The sequence below is a fragment of the Aegilops tauschii genome, chromosome 3 (assembly GCF_002575655.3).
Source record: "Aegilops tauschii subsp. strangulata cultivar AL8/78 chromosome 3, Aet v6.0, whole genome shotgun sequence".
NCBI lineage: Eukaryota > Viridiplantae > Streptophyta > Magnoliopsida > Poales > Poaceae > Aegilops > Aegilops tauschii.
The window spans coordinates 594,850,323-594,870,654 of NC_053037.3; the positions used below are offsets into that span (position 1 = coordinate 594,850,323).

The 20,332-nt window shown below is 42.9% G+C and overlaps 2 protein-coding genes and 1 pseudogene across 2 annotated transcripts; 2 read left to right on the forward strand and 1 right to left on the reverse strand.

Annotated features, from left to right (window-relative positions):
• Positions 1-12,109: 12,109 nt before the first annotated feature.
• LOC109784143 (transcription termination factor MTEF18, mitochondrial-like) lies at positions 12,110-13,539 on the reverse strand (annotated as a pseudogene).
• LOC109784144 (uncharacterized) lies at positions 13,437-19,843 on the forward strand. The gene is made up of 3 exons (XM_020342738.4): positions 13,437-13,462; positions 17,638-18,069; positions 19,004-19,843. The coding sequence occupies exons 1-3, from the start codon at positions 13,437-13,439 to the stop codon at positions 19,275-19,277; spliced, it is 732 nt and encodes a 243-aa protein (XP_020198327.2). The 3' UTR covers positions 19,278-19,843.
• Positions 19,443-19,991, forward strand: LOC141020768 (protein FAR1-RELATED SEQUENCE 5-like). Its single transcript, XM_073495712.1, has one exon. It carries the CDS (start codon positions 19,443-19,445, stop codon positions 19,989-19,991), a length of 549 nt encoding a protein of 182 aa, XP_073351813.1.
• The last annotated feature ends 341 nt before the right edge of the window (positions 19,992-20,332 follow it).

Below are 20,332 nucleotides of genomic sequence, written 5' to 3' on the forward strand. Positions count from 1 at the left end.
AGGTAGACGGTTGGCTGCCAAACGTCTCATGGTCTATTTCATTGATGCTAACGTTGGAATGTGGGATGTGACGTAAAGAGTCGTGCTCTACGCATTATACTCGCTGATGATGATAGGATATGCCTTATCTGAAAACGAAGGAGAGGGAATCCTCATCCAGTGGTAACTCCATCTCCTTGCCTCGGCGGCGCAACCGTGCTCCGCCCGGCACGATGTGTAGCACGTGTGGCATCTCCTCATCAGAGCCGTCTTGTATCTCAAATCCGGGCTTGTTTAGAATTTCTCAGTGACTCTGCTGTGCTGGTCAGGGGCGGATTTGGGCATATGGCAACTGGGCTATAGCCCCAACTAGCGCTATTACTTCCAGTATCAAATTTTCATTTTTTTTTTTGCTGTAAGGAGGCCTAGCTCCAGGCATGAATACGTAGCTCAAAGCGTAAACAGCCGGGCCCTGTTTGGTTCGGCTGTGGATTTCTAAAAACAGCTGTGAAAAATCTGCTGTGAAAAATCTGATGTGAAAAAAATATAGGTCATTTGGCAAACCAGCTGATACAGCTTTTTCAGATTTTAGTCCGCAGCGGAATCAAATTTTTGAAAAGCACGTCATGGGCTGCTTCCGCTTTTGGTTCAAATTTTGGCAGCGGATTTTTTGAATCGGATTCTGCTGGGTTCGCCCTTTGGTTCAGATTCTGCTGCGCGGTAGCGGAATCCGTCGATAAAAGCTGAACCAAACAGGGATGTCTCGCTTGACATGAGACGGCGCGGGAGCTATATCTCGCCCATACAGCGGTGGTAGTTCTCCTCGTCTGAAGCACTCCACAGCGCTACGCGTAGGCCGGCCCAGTAGCGCTTTTTCTCAGTCGTGCGTTCCTTATTTTTTTTTCTCATCGCTGCTTGTTTCGTTTTTTCCCCTTTCTACTTCTGTTTTTTTGTATCTAGACCGGTTTTTTTTTGTTATGATTCGTTTTTTGTATCTTTCTTGGTCTTCTTTCTTTCTTTCCTTGATTTTACTTTTTTCATTGTTTTTTCTCTGGTTTTTTGTTTTCTTGTTCTATTTTTTCCTGTTTTCCTGTTTATTTTTTGTTCCTTTCTCAGTTTTCTTCGGTTTTGTTTTCCAAAACAAGTTTCATATAAATCAGGTACATTTTTTAATAGATGTTTAACAATTTTTAACACATCATTAGCATTTTTTAAGTATAGGTTTTGATGCCTATTTTATTTTTCATACACATTACACTTTTTTATACATGAGGAACATTTTTATACACATAATTAACATTTTGAAATACATAAGTAGCATTTTTATAAATATATGACTACTTTTTAACATACACCTTATAATTTTTTTTGTATACATTAGGAACATTGTTTTATACAAGTTTAACATTTTTAATTACGTGATAAACATGTTTTAATATTTACATTTTGATGTCTACTTTTTTAGATAAACTTCTATGTTTTCTGTATATATTGGGAGCAATGGTTTATACATGTTTCAGATTTTTACATACACGAGAAATGATTTTTTTCATATTTATATTTTGATTTCTACTTTTTTAACACACGTTGTACATTTTTTGTGTAAATTAGAAACATTTGGTTTTACATGTTTAACATTTTTAAAATACATAATTTACATTTTTCTTTATATGTCTACTTTTTCATACACATTGTACATTTTACATACACCTTGCACATTTTCTGTATACTTCAGGAACACTATTTTATAGTACATGTTTAACATTTTTAAATACATGAGTAACAATTTTTATTTACTTATATTTTGATATCTAGTTAAAGCGTTTCCTGGCGTGTTCACTGGACCAACGCCAGTAGTAGAATATGCCAGTGGGCCGGGTATTTCCGCGACGCCAACGGCGTGGCCTAGAACTGGAGCGCCACACAATGCACTCTAACAGTGGCACAGGCCTTTCTTCAAACGTCGCTGGTATTTTCGGAAAATACTAGCGGCGATTGCCCGAACTGTGAGCCACGCCACTAACTTACTACACAGAGTTTTTCTATTAAGGTCATTTTTTCAAAAAGGAGGAATACCCCGACCTCTACATCGAGCGATGCACACAACCATTTTTATTACGTTAGTCAACAAGGTCTTACAAAATAAATACATAGATCAACTCAAAGCCACCTTCATGGCGAAAACTATCGCCCTACCTACAAGATTGATGATGTGCCCTGACCGCGCGTCACGCACACATAGAAATCTTGTGGGCTCACAAGCCGCCCACCGGCTAGCCGGGAGCACCAACCGGTCTAGCAAACTCTCAACGTGCACCAAATGCGCACGCTGTAGAATCCGTCGCCACCTTCTTCCACAGTCCAATCTTCAGGATCAATCAATGCACTGATCTTGCTAGACCTTTCTGCCGTCGACGCACCACAATGCCAAACGACGCCTACCTCGTGCCCATCGAGCGGTATCCAACGCCGAGACCCCACTTCACCTTACCGCCAAGACTGGTCGTCGTCAATACTGTAGATGGCATGCCACTCCACCTTGGTCACCACACGAGAAGCATACGAAGACATGCGCCCAGCCAGCAAGCCAAACACTTGTCCCTCCAGCCGGTGTACAACCCCAAAGATGATACCCCCATGAGGTGACGACGCAGGAACATTGCCATCATCCAATACGAAAAGCCCGAATCAGGGGTTTCCCCCGAGGCACACAGGGAACGTGAGTTGCCCCACAACACCTCCAACGAGGTAAGGATCCCCGCAGGCGCTGCCGTTGACAGTTCTGGCCCAGACTGAACCAAGCTTTTGTTAGCAAATCCGCGCCCATCCCCAGCTATACCACCAGATCGACCTTCTCCGTCATCTAGCACGCCCATGGGTGACGTTTGCCACCGGGAAACTGCACGACTGGAGCCGGACCACCGCCCGGAATCACCATCCCCTGTGTGAGCATCGACGGCGGAGGGGCCCTCACCGCCGCGCCGCCGCCGCCGGACGACGCACAAGTCCAGGACACCCGCGTGAATTTGTACCGCAACCGCATCCCAGAGCCTCGATGGAGGAAGGCCCCGCCGCCGTCATGATCCATCGCTTGGTCTTTGCCCCGCGGAGCTCCAGCGGTGGTGAGGAGAGGGGTGGGGGCGGCTCGAAGCCCTATTTCAGATCGAGAGGTAGGGGATCGGGAGGGAGGAGATCAGGGGTCGAGGAAAGGGATGGCGGCCGCTCGAGGAGGGAGGAGATCGGGAGCCTTCACTTATTAGTGTCATGAATGTACTACTCAGAAGCAACACACACACACACACACACACACACACGGTTCCCACAAATATCATAGTGTGTGTATGATTGCATTCATTTTGACTAACATGTGTACAACAAACCAACATGATGTACCCAGTGTGTCATGCGCCACATATTTGGTGCAACCGGTTACATGTGCAACTCATAATTCGTGAAGTCCGCTCGAGCTGCTAGAAAAATAATAAAAGAAAAAGGGACAAGTTTGTTTTTGCCACTCTAGATTGTCCCAATTTGCCTATGCACTCTAGAATTTAACATCTCACTTTTTCCACTATTGGCTTTCAACAATGTATCACAAATGTCATTCCGTGGGAAAAGCAATGATTTTTCATTTCATTTTTGTTACTCTTAGCTTTTGACAATGTATCATAATTGCCACTTTGAAAATTTTGCTTTTGCCACAGAATGGAATCTTTAATATATTGTCAAAAGCTAAGAGTGACAAAAGTGAGATGTCAAATTCTTGAGTGCATAAATAAAGTGGGTAAATCCTAGAGCGGCAAAAACAAAGTTTTGCCAAAGAAAAAAACATATAAATATGATGTATTATATCTTGTGCACCTATAAAATGTCATTCAATAGTATGAATTTACAACCTTATAGAATAGAGCAATAGACATGTCAATTGTATCATAGGTACATGTTAATTGGATGCGCATATGCATATGCTTGGTACCATAAATGGGGTGTGTTAGCATATTGTTGTGTCCACTCTGTACTCAAGGGAGAGTTACTTTTGTCAGAATGAAGATAATTCTCATATTTGTATATGGCCTCTAATTAACATAGACATAAAAAATACGGAACATACAAATATCTGATCTCAGCTAGCTATGAAACAACAAGTTAGTGAATGAATGTCATTGACTGCAATTTTTGTTGGTAGCTTACCAAGCGACCATTTGGTAGTAAGTGAATGAATGTGTTCATGTGATTAAGACGTGTCCACCAAACATCTGTGCACATAACGGTGATGACCTCTGCATATGCATGTTGTCAACTAAAGTAGATTATTAGTATCCACATGCAATGTAAACTATCAGTATTCATGGGTTCTCAGCTTTGGTTCCTCTAACGAGTAACGAACGAAGGTTGACTATCCGATCATATAGGAATTGCAAGACAACTGGTTGGTGAGCCTATAGAAATTATAAGGTATCTTATATTAACTCAAACAATGTTCATCCATTTTCCCATGGTGGCGACTTGTCGCGGACTAGGAGGCAGCAACTCGCTCACACAAAAAGATGCTCGGGTCAGACTCTCGCAACTCTACGACGGTCTCATGGTGAGATTTTCATCGAATGACAAATCACCACATTCTGTGCTATATATGGTTTATCTGGTTAAATAAGGCCCTATGAGCTTCTCTTATAGGACATGACGAACAAGAGCCACGTGCTGCTAGAGCACAACCCCGTCGGCAATAAAGTGCATGTGCCTTCGCAAATCAACAAAACTGCCTACTAGGGGGTTGCCACCGTCAAGTACATCGACGAGGCCTTTGCTGAGCTGCCCATCTTGCCGTCTGACCCCCACAAGAGGGCCGACTTATGTATCTGGTCAAGTTCTTTGTAGAGAAAGGTAATCATGTATATAAATGGTTCTTAGAATTCAAATTAGTTCTGCTGGCTTCCATTCTTATTATTATCTAATAAAGGTTGTTTTGGACATTGACATTTGTCTACAATATCAACATTTGATTTGGACGCCGCTGTACTTATCGCAAGCTCATGTGAGAGCTCCGGTGAACAATGAAATGAAAAAGAATGGAAAAAAGTTCAAAAAGATCTGAACTTTTTTGTGTCAAACTTTGACAAATATTTTCATTGGTTGCAAAGTTTCATAACCAGATGACATTCGTGGAAAACATGACAAAAAAACAAAAATGGTGTCCCAAAATGCTTAAAGTTTGCAACCAATCAAAACATTGGTCAAATTTTGGCACAGAAACATTCTAGATTTTATTTTAAAAACCATTTTTACTGTTCATCCAAGCTCACATGATCACAACACTTTCACATTTGATTGTTACTTCCTATTTGTACACAATTACATATTATTAAATTATTTTTATAAAATCGTACAAACAATGTTTTCAGCTTACCAATACGAATATATATTTCTCAATATTACACATGTTGGATGCACACTTCCTAGAACGACAAACATTTAATATTTGGAACACAATTGAAATATTTGGAACGACAAACATTTAATATGTGGAATCCAATTGAAACATTTAATATTTGGAACGACAACCATTTAATATACATTTCTCAATGTTGCAGATGTTGCTCTGCTACCGCACACATGTACCATATGCATGCTCTCTAATCATGAATTCAATGAAATATTGCAAGAAAAAATATACACAGTAATTTCATATGTCCTCTCTATCAGCTCGGCACCATCCACGGCCTACCAGTTGAATATTCCTTTTGGTAGGCCGAGATGTGCATGAAGCCCACTTTCATCCTGTGGCTAGAATGGTGGAGGTTGACCAAGTTTTTGTGCAATCCGGTATCCATCTTGCCATTGCTAGTCAATAGTCATCACATTGTGGGGGTGCTCTCAAGCAAATGCTTCCACACTGTCCAGTGAGAAATATACAAGCCTCCTATCACTGTAATCTGGAAAACCAAAGGAGTAAAATGTGTCCGAGGCCATTGAAATTATAGACAGTATAGATCAGTCCTCACACAGACAAATTGAACACTAGATATCTTTACGCTGTGTAAAGCATCCATCTGGGGTGGAATTCCCACCCCCAATATGTATTGCGCTAATGAAGCCACATATCAAGTGTGACGCACGCCAGCGTGGCTTTGGGTCCATTTTTGTATTCCCCTCTTTCTTTTATTTCCATGTTCATATGTGAGATTGACATTTTGTTTTCTGCTGGAGCGATTCCTTCCCTGGCTCAAAGATAGCTTAAACGTATAGGCCAAAAGAAATTCCTTACCGGTATAAAAACTTCATATTTCTGCATGTAAAATAGCATTCAACAATATTAACTTTTATACCTTGCATTAAAAGGAAAAGAGACAAGTGACTTGTATCACGGGTAGCAGTTAATTAGACGTGCATATCTCTACTCTTATAAAAAATCAAGTGGTGATGATGGTGTGCCTGGCATCTTGCAATATAGACCGTCCGATCTATATCTGACGGATAGAAAGCAAACTATGACAATTTTGCAAAAAGATACCCGCACCTCTCTCCACATTTACAGATAAGGCCTTCCCTCGTTTATTCTTATCTCCCACAACCTCATTGTTGAGCAATTTAAAAAAGGAAGCCTTTGGAACAATCTGGCATGATGGCAACTGCCGGCGTCGTCCATCCCCATGCCTCCACTCAGTCCGACCACCAATCACCACCACGCCCTACTTCTCCTCACCTTATCTCTCCTCTTCCTAGAGATATCATTAGTTTTTACACATGGGATTACTCCCGCATGGGTCAATCATAACAGGTGTTTTATAAAAAAAAATGCATCTTGATGTTCCATGCAATGCACGGGCATCTTGCTAGTATATGCATATGTTTGGTAATAGAGAAACACAAAATTATAGGAGTATGAAATAAGTAGATCTTTGGTCGGAGCTAGCTACCAAACCACAAGCTAGTGAATGAGTTGCATTCATGTGAATAGGACGTGTCCGCCAAACATCCCTGCACGTAATGATGATGGCCAACCATCTTCCGAATGGATTACACATGTGCATGTCGGCAGCCTGAGTAGATTACAAGTAACCGCTGATTGTGTAAACCATCATTCTTTTAGGGTTCTCAACTCCATATTCTAGGGTTCTCGGCTCCAGTTCATCTATCAGACCAAGATTGACCAATCGACCACGGATATTCACATAGAGAACACACGACAACCGGTCAGTGAGATGCTAGAGACTGGGAGGTATCAGGATATTAACTCAAACAATGTTTAGGTGGGACTTGCAGTGAGTGACGATTCACTGCATTCTATACTATATATCGTTTAGCTGGTTAAATTAGTCATGTTGCACCTCAAAGGAGTCCCCTACGGATGTCTCCTCAAGGACACGACTTAGAAGAGTGAGCTGTTGATGGAGCACAACCCCATCCACAAGAAGGTGTATGTGCTTCCCAATAGCAGACATGCCTTCTGTGAGTTTCTATTCAACGTCGAGTAAGTCGACGAGACCTTCGACGAGCCACCCATCTGGCCCACCGACTTCCACGAGTGGGCAGATGCTCGTTACTGATCCAACTTCTTCACAGAAATGGTAATCATTTATAGAAATGATTCTTATAAATCAAGTTAGTTCTATTGGAGTAGGATACTCCCAAGCTCACGATTTTATCATACAAGTAGTCTTGGACATTGACATTCGTCTCCGGCATATGTATAAGCTCGACCTTTATTATACATATATAAATACATACTATGAAAATATTTTTTTATAAAATCCTAAGGATAATATTTTTGGCTTACCAATACTAATACACTTTTTAATATTAAGTTATGCAATTTGACTGCACATTTTCTAGAATTTTACTAGATGATACCCCGCGCGTTGCAGGAATTTGTTGTAGTATATAATTTTGATAAGAACTTTTTGTCTGAAATTTAAATATGAGAACGAATACTGACATAACATATGATTTACCCTATTTGTTTCTTATACAATTGCATAGCTATTTATAGAAAAATAAGTGGTACCCCCTCCGTTCCTAAATATAAGTCTTTGTAGAGATTTCACTAGGTGGACTACATACGGAGCAAAATGAATGATTCTACACTTAAAATGCATCTATACACATCCGTATATGGTTCATAATGAAATCTCTACAAAGACTTATATTTAGGAACGGAGGGAGTATTTGGCATGCATGTTGAGACAAATAAATATAGTGGGTTTGGTGAGGTGCTGTGTGTGCATGTTAAGTATAGTAGCATTGTTCATGAATGTTGAGACACATAGAAGTAATGGGGCTGATGAGTGGCATGCCTGCATGTTGACAACAATTACAACTTATAAGGGGAACGGGTTTATCATTTCGCTGGGCAGAACAAGTCAATGTACAGTTGGTCTCCAATATCATCATAGGTCAGACAAACTTGATACAACATATAAACACTCAAGTGTATGATGCGTCACATAGATTTACTGCATGGACCACCACAAACTATCCTTTTATCATTCCCAACAAGGCAACAAAATCTTGATGGAACCTAAGAAGAAAAATCATTGTAAAAACCTCAACAGGTTTGTGTCTTACTGAAAATAACAGATAGTTCAACAGTTGAACAATGACAAAATCTTTAACATCCATCTCCAACAAAAGTAATTCTTACAACCGGGAGCCTTTCCGTAACCCTGCATTGACAAATAAAATAAGTAGACCATTAACATGGCAAAATGACACGTACTCCCTCCGTCCGAAAAAGCTTGTCCTAAGCTTGTTCCTCAAATGGATGTATCTAGCACTAACTTGATGCTAGATACATTCATTTGGGGGACAAGCTTTTCCAGACGGAGGGAGCAGCAAACACCTGATCTGCAGATGCGCCAGGTTCTCTAGGCAGCAGCATGCACGGTTCTAGGCGGGAGCTGATGCGCCCAGGTTGCAGGAGGCTTGAACGTGTGTGTTCGAGGCCATCACGTGACATGCTCTCAGGGCATGTACAATGGTGGCATATGGATACAGATGCCCCATGAGAAAAAGTAGTTTCAGGCAATTACATTGATTTTTTCTCCCCAGGCCGGAGCTCACCCATCAAGTCGGAAAGATTTAGAGGTAACAACTTTCAGCTCTGATTCAAATCAAAAATATAATATCACACCCAATACTTGATTGTTTACATACTTCCTCTAAAATACGTCTATATACATCCATATGTAGTTCATATTGTAATCCATATGTCTTTTTAGACATTTCAATATAGACTAGATACGGAGCAAAATGAGTGAATCTACGCTCTAAAATACGTCTATATACATTCATATGTAGTTCATATTGAAATCTCTAAAAGACTTATATTTAGGAAAAGAGGGAGTACATTGCATGCATGACAATTCAGAGTTCAAATTGTCTACATCCAAGCTAGATACAGCGTGTTCGAGCAAGAAGCACGGAACTCATCAATTTACAGACTGATTAAAGCGAACCAGATGCAGCTAGTTGGTGCATTTAACTTGCTGTTTGTCCAGGCGGTTGAGCTGATGAATAGGAGTACCTTGCATATTGTGATATACAGGATAACACTTTGCATATATACCTGGCAAGATTCAAAAGGAGCTTCTCCGAATAAAACACACCCTGGCGTATCATGCTTGTTACTAGCAGAGCCTTAATCATGCCGATTGCAGAGCTCCAGCCGCCATGCTCCGTCCATCTCCTTCTGGGAGAAGAAGGAGAAAGCACCTGTCATACCATGTCAGCACATCTTCTCATGGACCATCGATCTACAACATTCAGTAAATCAGTCAGTCAATATATTTCATGTTTAAGTAGTGTAAAGCTTACTTCAGGGACCAATCACTAGGCCGTGTGTTTTTTTCTCCAGAGAAGAGGAATTGCTCTCAGACAAAGAATGAATATATCCTGTACCTCCTCTCTACCACATATGTAAACCGTATTTGCAGGTAAAAAATCTCTTACAAACAATGCTACTGCCTGTGGCTACACAGACGACGGCTTGGATCACAAACTCAACACTACTACTACAACTAATACCAAATACATAGCTCCCTCTCTCTACTCTTCTGTTAAATGTGGATCACGTTGATTTTTCTTCAGGGGCCAACTCCTATTATTGCTCATGTCCAGGCAATTCCTCCCTCCCCTGTATGTACATGCACAAGCTGTCAACACTAGTGCTCCTCACTGGACTCTGCAACCAGTTACCATGCTACTGAACAACTAACTTTTTCATAAGCTTCAGGCCTCTGTTCCAAGAGAACAAAATACGATTGCAGATACTCTAGCCAAGGCTGCGTATCATGCAGGAGCAGGACATGTGAATTGCACATCCCCCAATCTCAAAAATAATATATTAAATAGCATATTCTCCCAGACCCATAAGTCATATATAACAGGGAAAGATCGGCAAGGTCCCTGGCTCCCTCAGCCGAGCCGCGACACTTCCGCAGCCAGGCTAAACCATGGTTGCATCATGAAGAGAGTTGACAACATCAGAAAAAAGAGGTGGACTAATAAACTTCACCGTTTACAAAAGAGGTAGACTAATAAACTTAACGGTTTGCTTGGCCAACTGCAAAATGTTAACTTGTGCATTTTAGTTACAGAACTAAATACCCACACGGGAATTATAAGATATATGGAGACAGTAAAAGAGCCATCTGCTAGCATTCACAACAATCACTACTTATAAGGGGAACGGTTTTATCATATACGCTGAACAGAGCAGGTCAAGGTCAATGTGCAGTTGAGCTTCAATATCATCATAGTTCAGAAAAACCTGATGAAACATATAAACACTCCAGTGTATGATGCATCATATAGATTTACTGCATCGACTGCGACAAAATATTATTTATCGTTGCCAACAAAGCGACAAAACCTTCATGAGACCTAGGAGGAAAAATCACTGTAAGACTTCAACAGGGTTGTGTCTTACTGAGAACAACAAATAGTTGGCAGTTGAACAATGGTGCATCTTTAAGGTGCATCTCCAACAAAAACAATTCTTACCCCTGGGAGCCTTTCCATAACCATGCATTGACAAGTAAAATAAGTACAGCATTAACAACACGGCAAGATGACACGTAGCAAACATTGATGTATGATAGGTTTAAGTACCGTCAGCTTGAAATCTTAATTTGTTTCAGAAAAAAGCAGACCATGACAAGTATAACCTATCTGCTTGACAATTACTACCTCTGTAATAACTAAATATAAGACACTTTTGCAGTTCAAATTGAACTGCAAAAACGTCTTATATTTTGTCACAGAGGTAGTAGAAGTTAAACTAATTCTAGCACGCTTTGGGAGTTACTTTGGAGGTTAAAGAAAGTACTGGAGTTCTTTGTATTTTCAGATCAAACATGGTTGTGAAAATCAAACAGACACAGGTATCAAATTTTACTATTCGCCAATGAACTTCAATGATATATTTCTCTAGATGAACACACCCAAATGGCAGAAACTAATTCAAGTACAGATTACGTGGTCAGTTGGAAGTAATGTGCCCCCAAAAGTTAGTAGATTCTGCGCGGCATTTCGAACAAACAAGAATACTAGGGGGTTGTAATTAAGAACCTGCAGTCGCTACCGATATTCAGACCATGTATTCAGAGTAATGGATGTACATGATACCAACTGTTTGGTGGCTATATTCACAATCACACTGACCAAAGCAATAAATTAAGCACTCGGTTTTAGACAAACTAAAGAAGAGGTAGCTCAGTTACAGAAGACAGAAAAAAACTGCTAGTGAACCTGCTGGTGGTGATTGGCACCAAGAATTACCCACAGGACCAAAACACAATAATGAACTAAAAATCTTAAGCTGCCATCCAAAATAAACACATGATTTATGGCCATGGTGCAGAGCATGAAAAATCCACAATACACACAATAAAAAATTAGTGCTTCTTTGTCTCAATAACATTACTAGCAGGAAGTGCTTCTCCATTGTCTTGATAACATTACTGGTATAAAAATGAACAGAGGCACATAGGTTTACTTACTTAAACTTAAATGATGCTAACCCTCCTCCATGTGAGAGTTCGAGGTTTAGCAGATAACCTGTACAAGTGAGCCCTCCTCCATGGCCTGATCTCACACTTAGTTTCAATATGTGTGTTTAAAAACATGAATGAGGACAAAAAAGTTCATAACTGATCCATGGTTTCTTCTCTGCTGAGTGATGACACTACATATCAGTATTCAGGGATCAAATTAACAATTCCATCACACATTAGCAACGACCAACCCAGCACCTAAGAGTCATACAACAGCGAACAACCAGATCATAGCCCGTTCTTGGCTCATGTGAATCTGAAATTAGTCGACAGTTTCCCTTTACAAGCAGCATCATAGTCTTCTTCGAGATGTGGTGCAGCTTCCTTGTAAGGCATATGAACTTCTCCCTGAATACCTTCTCAGCCTCCTTGAAAACAGTACTGTAGCTCGGGTCACGCATGAGCAATCCATTTTCCTTGAGAAACTTTACAACATGGTACCGGGGCCTGAGCCGACCCTCTAGGCTGTAACAGACAATTGCCGGCTGTTGAGCAATGTAAGCCGGTTGCAAGCCCACCTCGTTGATGAGGAACTCGGACCTGGGCTGCAGCGATTCCTTAGCCCTCATGAGCAACGATGGAGCCTTTGAAAAAGCAATGCCCACCTCGGCATCCGACCACCTGAACGCTTTCTTCAGGTGCTCCACTTTGGCGGCGACTTTCTCCTCGCTGAGGAATGCAACAGCTTGTAGCGCATGTCTGAACATCTGAGATCCACGGGGTACACCAAGACCTTCGGCGCAGGCCACTGCTGCCCGGATGCGTTCCGTGCTGATGCTGAGCGGCGATGGCCTAATTACGTAGAGCTTGGCAATATCGCAAACACCTAGCCCGCACTCCTGCAGGAAGGTGACATTGGGCTTGACCACCCGCTCGAGGTCGGAGCCGAGAACAGAGCCACTCTTGAGGGCTCGAAGGAGGTTCTCGGAGGACCCGAAGAGGGGCAAGCAGTACTGCAGCCCGGAGATGATGGATCTACAGCGGAAAGTGGCGCCGGCGAGCGAGACGAGGCGCGCGATCTCAGGGCGCGAGAGACCGAGGCCGGTGACCGCTGCGACATTGGGGGCCAGGGTTTTCTCCACCTTGGCGCAGAGGAGCTGCGGGTCCTTGGCGACGACGGCAGCGACATCGGCAGCGGAGAGGCCGAGGCCGGCGAGGAAGGCGAGGACGGCGTCGGGATTGGTGGGGGATTTGAGGTGGGAGAGCTTCGGGGAGGCCTTGAGGGCCTGAGGTCGGGTGAGGCCGCAGGTGGCGACGAGGTAGTCCTCCGCGGCGAATCCGGCGCTTGGGGAGATTGCGGGCGCTACGGCAGAGACAGAGAGGAGGCGGCGGAGAGGGGGTGCGGGAGAGGTGGCTGGAGAAGAAGGTAGGAGACGGGCGAGGATGGAGCTTCGTAGCCGGAGCATGGCGCCGCGGCAGATAGGGAAGAGGTGCGACGGCGGCGGCGGCGTGGGAATGGCGAAAGCGCGGCGGCTGCTTTTCTGTTCTCTTTTTGTGCTGGGGGGAGAGAAGAGATTAGTACTACTACTTACTGTACTTGCGTTTTTGTTTTTTGTTTTCTTTGGCGTGATGTGCTGCAGTTACAATATCTCCCAAACACAGATCAAACATACTCCAAGACATAAAATTGCTATTACTTACAACTAGCAAAATGGCCCGCTCGATGCGCGGGCTAGCAATTTACAAATGTAATTTACATAGTCAATATCTTAGCCTTTTATTTGGAGAACATATTATTCGATTTGTCTAAAGAAGAATTGGGACCCAATTTTTTGTCACTTACAAAATGATCCTTTCACAATATAATTTCACATTGGGTATATCATAAATAAAAATAGAAACTTTGCTCCACAAGCTGAATATAAGTGAGTTGAACTGTAAAGTTCAATATATTTTCTACACGACAATACAGTGGACAACAATAAAATTTCAAACGTTCTCCCACATCCCATAATGTGGAGGATATTAGAACTTTATACTAATCAAACTTAAATTTTCGCTGGTGGTGTTTTCCATATCTTGTAAGAAGTGACATCTCTTCTGTCGTAAGTATTAAAAAAATATATTCATTGCAAGACTGGAATTAATGAAGAACCTCTAAAAATAGCCAAGAGGCATATAGAAGATGTAAATCCTTTTCTAAGCACATCTCTTCCGTTGAGAGGTATTTATATATTTTCCAGTTATAATTTTCTTTAGTGATGAACTTAACAAAGTGCTTGTACTCAAATAGGATCAATAGAACGAAACTATTGGAACAATCTGGGGTAGTAATAACATTCTTATCTTCTGAATACCATGGCATGTTTTTTCGCAACAGAAATGGATAATCATAGTTGGCATTATTTGTTATGTACAACTGTTTTACCAAAATATTTTGTTCCTCCTTCTGTATCATCATATACACATAGCCTGCTTTTCTATCTTGCTCATGCTGTTTTTGCATATTATGGTCGAACAAATTGTGGCACTGTAATTATCCATGAGAAAGTGATCCTAACTCATGTGGGTTTAGAGTTAATGTACAGTCTAGACACCTAGATAATAATCAGCGCAAACATTAATCTATTTTCATACATACGTATTATATTATCAAGGTATCCCTAGAGATTTCATCTATAAAAAAATTATATTGATTGAAGATTATGGAAACATCTCCTTGCCTCACTCATGTCATACCCTTGTTATTTTGGATTTCCGCACATTTTTTTTATGACCTGTATCTTTAGAAAACCCGAAACGACATTTTTTGCATAATGAACATCATAATTAACGTGATCTCTTGCTTTTTGTATTTTATTATTGTTGAGCAACATTGTTTTTATTCCTTCATATGATACAACTTACACATATATAATATTGGAATCGACCCACGTATCCTTTCTGCCTGGTGTATGCATGTTTTGTACCAGGTTTGGTGCATCCATTTTTTTCTTTCCAAATTCACAGTTGTACTGTTCTTATAGGTAGCAGCCGTGATGTCGGTAGTGGATGGCTGGATGCTAACGGGAGCAGTTAAAAATGAAACACCTACAACGTAGGTGTGCCTTTATCTGGCTCTAAGTTGTCCACATGCATCAACCGGTCTTGCATTGTACTCTTTTTGTCTGGAAATACTTGTCGGAGAAATAAATAAAAATGGATGTATCTAGAATTAAAATATGTCTAGATACATTCATTTCTTCGACGAGTATTTTCGGACGGAGGGAGTATTTCTTTAGACTAATCGGTCTTGCATTTGCATGGCTGCATGTATGGTGCTTACCTAGCCAAGATTAAAATCTCACAACGCTGATATGCATGTACGTGGAGTCTAGAAACGACCGGCCGATAGAACCAACGTGAATATGGACGACCGCCCCCCGATGCGTACATACCTGAGCTGATACATACACTGTAATATGACGGCTGCCGGACAAAATACATATCTGAGCTGATCTGTAAAATGGAATATGGCAGTAATGGCGGGGAAGCTTATATATATATTTTAGATGATACGTAGATCAAAATATGGCGGCAGCGGCCGGACATCATACATATCTGAGATGATACGTAGATTGGCCTACATACCTTAGATGATACGTAGATCAGAATACGGCAACAGCGGCCGAACATCATACATAACTGAGATGATGTATAGGGGTCAGCACACGTCCTTTTTTTCTGATCTGGTCAATGCAACGCACGTCCACTTTGTTTTTACATGGAATCACCGCACGTCCTACTTCTTTATATTTGCTCAGCGCACATTTTTCTCTCTCCCTTTTTAGGATGCAGGGAGCGAAACGTTTTCTTCTAGTATAATTATAATGGCATTGGTGGGTAATTTTTTTTAACTTCTGTCTTATCTAATGGCTATAAAATTTTTGTCTATTAAATTAACGGTCCGGTGTTTCTAATTTATGTGGTAATTTCTAGCTAATTCTCTTTTTTCTGGTTAACCCGTCAACTATTTTTAATATATAATAGATGATATGATAGGCAAATACTTTACTACTAGGAAAGGACTCCATTTTCTTAATGAAAATGGGGGCCATGTGGCCCCTCTCATCGAAAAGAAAACATAAAATTGCGATCAAACATAAATCAATAGTGACATCGTTTTTTCAAGACGCGGCGCACCATCTTGTGAAGTTCGCGCTATCCAGCGTCAGCTTGAAGTCGACAACTTTGGCGATGCTAGTGGGCAGGCCACCGACTAGAGCGACAAAGAGGGGCACCGAGAGGGGAATATGGTGGAGTGGGTTGGGAGGGCTTGCCGGTCGCCGGATCCAGGAAGATCGGGCGCGAGGGCAGCTCTAGGGCGCTCAACGGCGGCAGTGCTAGTAGCTAGTTCCTGAGCGAAGGGAACTTTGCCGAAGCCATCATCGCCGGTGTCGGCGGGCGGCGGAGGACGTGGACTGGTCGACATGGGAAGGAAGGAGATTGTATGCACTATCCTTCTTGATGTTGTTGTGGCTGAAGCTATAGATAGAGGGGAAGGTGTACAAGGTCCTTCTCATGGGCGCACACGAGTTCTCGAGCAACCGTTGCACGCCAGTTAAAATAAATGATAAAAGTTCTTAAATTACGCAAAATTTGAGAACTCGCAAATTCAACTTATAGTTTGAGAAAAAGGAAAGACAAAACATGCTATGAACAGTTACTAATTCAATTTGGGTCCATTAACACTACCGCAATTGGATTTGTTTTAAAAAACCGAGCTGTGAGTTGAATTAGTTGTAACCGAAACATTGTGACATGTTAGATACTCCTATGTGCTATGTTTATGTATACTTCGTTATTTTCATAAGTTTTGAGAACTTTTAACATACTTCCTCCATCCTAAAATAGCTAAAATCAGCGACACTTAGTTATTTCGGGATGGAGTATGTTTTTTTACATTGAGTGCACTGGTTGTACAAGGACTTGGAGTGCACACAATATATTCTGAGCGTGCAAATGTTGTTTGCTTACGAAGATCGTAAGGCACTAATGATCGACGGCCGTAGCCCACTGATCAAATGCAAAATATCGTCCATGCAGCAGTGCTCTTGGCAAGATATGTTGTTTGCTTATGTTGGCATTGGATTAGTACTCCTTAAACACCGTCCCCTTCTGGAGCTTCTCTGAAGTTTGAAAGGAAGCAAAGCAGTTTAGTTTAGTTTTCCCAAAGACAAAACTATTTGACATTCCGAAAATATATGTGAAATCTGAATCTTCATAAGATCTCTCTATCTATGTTAGAACTTGTCAAAAAATCCGAAAAAGTAGTACAGATAGATACCAGATACTACCAGCTACCAAATCTGAATCTCCATCCCGGAGTCGCTGGCTCGACATCGCCGAGTACATGGAAGTCGGAAGAGGCCTTCTTCGACGAGACGCCACTGCTGCCGACTGACCTCGACGACCGGCCACCACCCGCTTCTGGGCCCACTTCATCGATCAGAAGCTAAAGCAAGCAGACGATCGTTCGTATGTTCTCGTGTGGTTTTAGTTACTGAACACTGCCCTGCAGTTTGAGCGGCCGATCTGGATGTCCTTTTTGTTGACGGCGGATAGTGGCGAGGAGCAGAAGAGATTTGTGATGGGGATCCTGCTGCTTCTGGAGGGGCAGCTGAAGGGGAAGAGGCTCTTCTGCGGCGACGCCATCGGCTTCATGGACATCGCCGGCCGACGGCGGGCTGGCGCACTGGCTGGGCGTCTTCGAGGAGATCTGCGGGGTGACGCTGGTGGCCGACGAGGAATTCCCGGGTTGCGCTGCCGCGGCGGCAGGGTCAGTACCAAGCTCGCCGGATTCGGTCGTCCGCCCCTTCTATCCTGATACTCGGCAGTCGGATGAGGGGGTGGCGGCGCCGGCGGCGCAGAGGGATCTGTCTGATGTCGAGTTCTCCGGGGGGTCCTGCACCACGTTCAGCTCAGGCAGTGGTGATGTGGCGTCCGGGCGCGCCCATGGCGCGGCGCCGCCCGTCGCTTCTGGCGGCTCGATTCAGTCCTTACCACACAGTGCCCAAGCATCCGCAAACACCACCATCCGAGTTGGCTGGAAGCGCAGGTATCTCGTTCATTTCTGCCGATTTTCCCAAGAGGGGTTTTATTTGATTTTCCAGTAATACGTGCATTCTGGTATTAGTAGTCCGGTGGGATTTATTGTTTGCAACATCCGGAACCTGGCTAGGGCGACTAAGTAGAGTCTGAATCTAAGTTGGTGGATTTTTCCTCAACTTCGATACGGTCATAGTATATGGATTTTTTGAGAAGCGTCAACAGCCAAGCGATTACCGACTTTGGCTAAACATAGACACTGGTAAAAAAAACTGCAGGATTGAATGGCCATGGCAATCCTAGACTGCTCCATTCTAGTTTGTGTTCCGCTGGCGCTGGCAGGATGGTTTAATTTTGAGTGTAAATATATGCAAAGAGGAACAATAAGACTGTTCCCAGGTGTGCCTTTGTTTTCCCTTTAGCTTCTTCTGAATGTTGGTGGTAGTTGGTTAGTTACAGGGCCAGGAGCGCCAGACCATCGGTGCTGCATTAGTGGTGATTGCGTGCCGTCGTTCTGAAGCTCCCCTATGGTGATTCGCTGACTTGCGACCTTTTCTAGCAGTCTGCATCCAGTCTAGTAGTGCTGCGTTGTAGAATTGGCGCGTTAGGCTTGGTTGGTTTTGTAATTGCCCAGAACGAACCGGTAAGAATGGGCAGGCATGCTCTAGTTGATTTCTAAAAAACAGTGACCCCCGGCGTGAACCGTGGGTAGCTAACGGCCCTATGCAAATTTACACAGCGAATACTGGGTAGTAAGCTAGTGGTCTTGGAGGAGTTAAGCCATGGGCAAACATAGCCCGTTTTGCACTGCAGTTGGTGACACACAGGCAGTGCAATTTTTATGTTTCGAATTTAATAAATGTAAAACTAGAGGGAAAAGGGTTTTCCCCAATACAGGCATGCTTTACGGTTTATCTTATTTTTACTTCTGCTTTCGTTGGCAGGCCAAGAGGGCCGAAAGGCCCAGACGAGCGGGCGGTAGTGGTTGATCGTGTGCCGGCACTCGAATCTGGCATACGAGGATTCGCTGACAGGGGGACTGAGGTGGTTGTCAACTCGGCGCTTGGCACAATTTTCGATTCTCTGCCAGAGGCGTATGAATTCTACAATCTTTATTCATGGGAGGTTGGCTTTGGTATTCGTTACGGCAAGAGCAGGCAGAATGTCAATGGGACCAAGTGTATGCAGGAGATCATATGCGGCTGTGCTGTAATCTAATTTACTTGCTTTTGCCTTTTTGGTGTGCTTCTTCGTGTGTTTATGTGTCGCGTTTTGTGCGGATGAATACCGACGTATTTTTTTGGCAAAATTCCCTGTTGAAATCAACTTCAGGGCAAGCCAGAGAGGGAGAACAACTCGTTGATGAGAAGCAATTGCGCCGCAATGCTGCGACTGCACCGGACAGATGATGGTGGGTGGTATGTATCGGAGAATCGTGCTTCACACAACCATGAACTGCTTCGGACATGTGCGGAGAAGCTGCACTGGCCATCTCACCGGCGCATTGACACATACACGAGGGACCTTGTGAAGCAGTTGCGGCAGAACAATGTTAATCTGGGCAAGGTGTACAGCGTCATTGGCAGCCTGTTTGGCCGGATGGAGAATGTACCGTTCACGAAGAGGTGCCTTCGAACTTTCTGTGGAATGCTTAGTAGGGAGCAGGCGGACGATGATGTGCGCAAGACTATGGATGCATTCTCCGAGCTGGGATCTAATGACCCGGAGTTTTCGTATGTTGTTGAGGTTGATAAAGAAAGCAAGATAAAAACCCTTTTGTGGACCAATGGGAGAAGCAAGATCCAATACCACAATTTCGGGGATGTCATAACATTTGACACAACTTACAAGACAAACCTATATGACATGCCTTTCGGGTTGTTCGTGGGAGTGAACAACCACTTCCAGAGTATCATCATGGGGGGGTCATGATGAGGGAGGAAACAATCGAGAGTTTTAATTGGGTATTCACAGAGTTCATTAGACTGATGGGTGGCAAGCCTCCAAAAACAATACTAACAGGTTGGTTTACTCCTGCAGCATTCACCCCGATTGCCCTCTGATGTGTGTAGCCGGTAGGTGTTGTGTTTTTGCTACCAAGTTCCATGTCTGATCATGGTTTCTCTATTTGTAGATCAAGCGCGGGCAATGGAGGTTGCTATACAACAAACGATACCAGATACAACACACCGCTGGTGTAAGTGGCATGTGCTTCGGAAGGCGAACGAGCACCTTGGTCCGCATTACACGAAACGAAGTGATTTTAGGCCCGC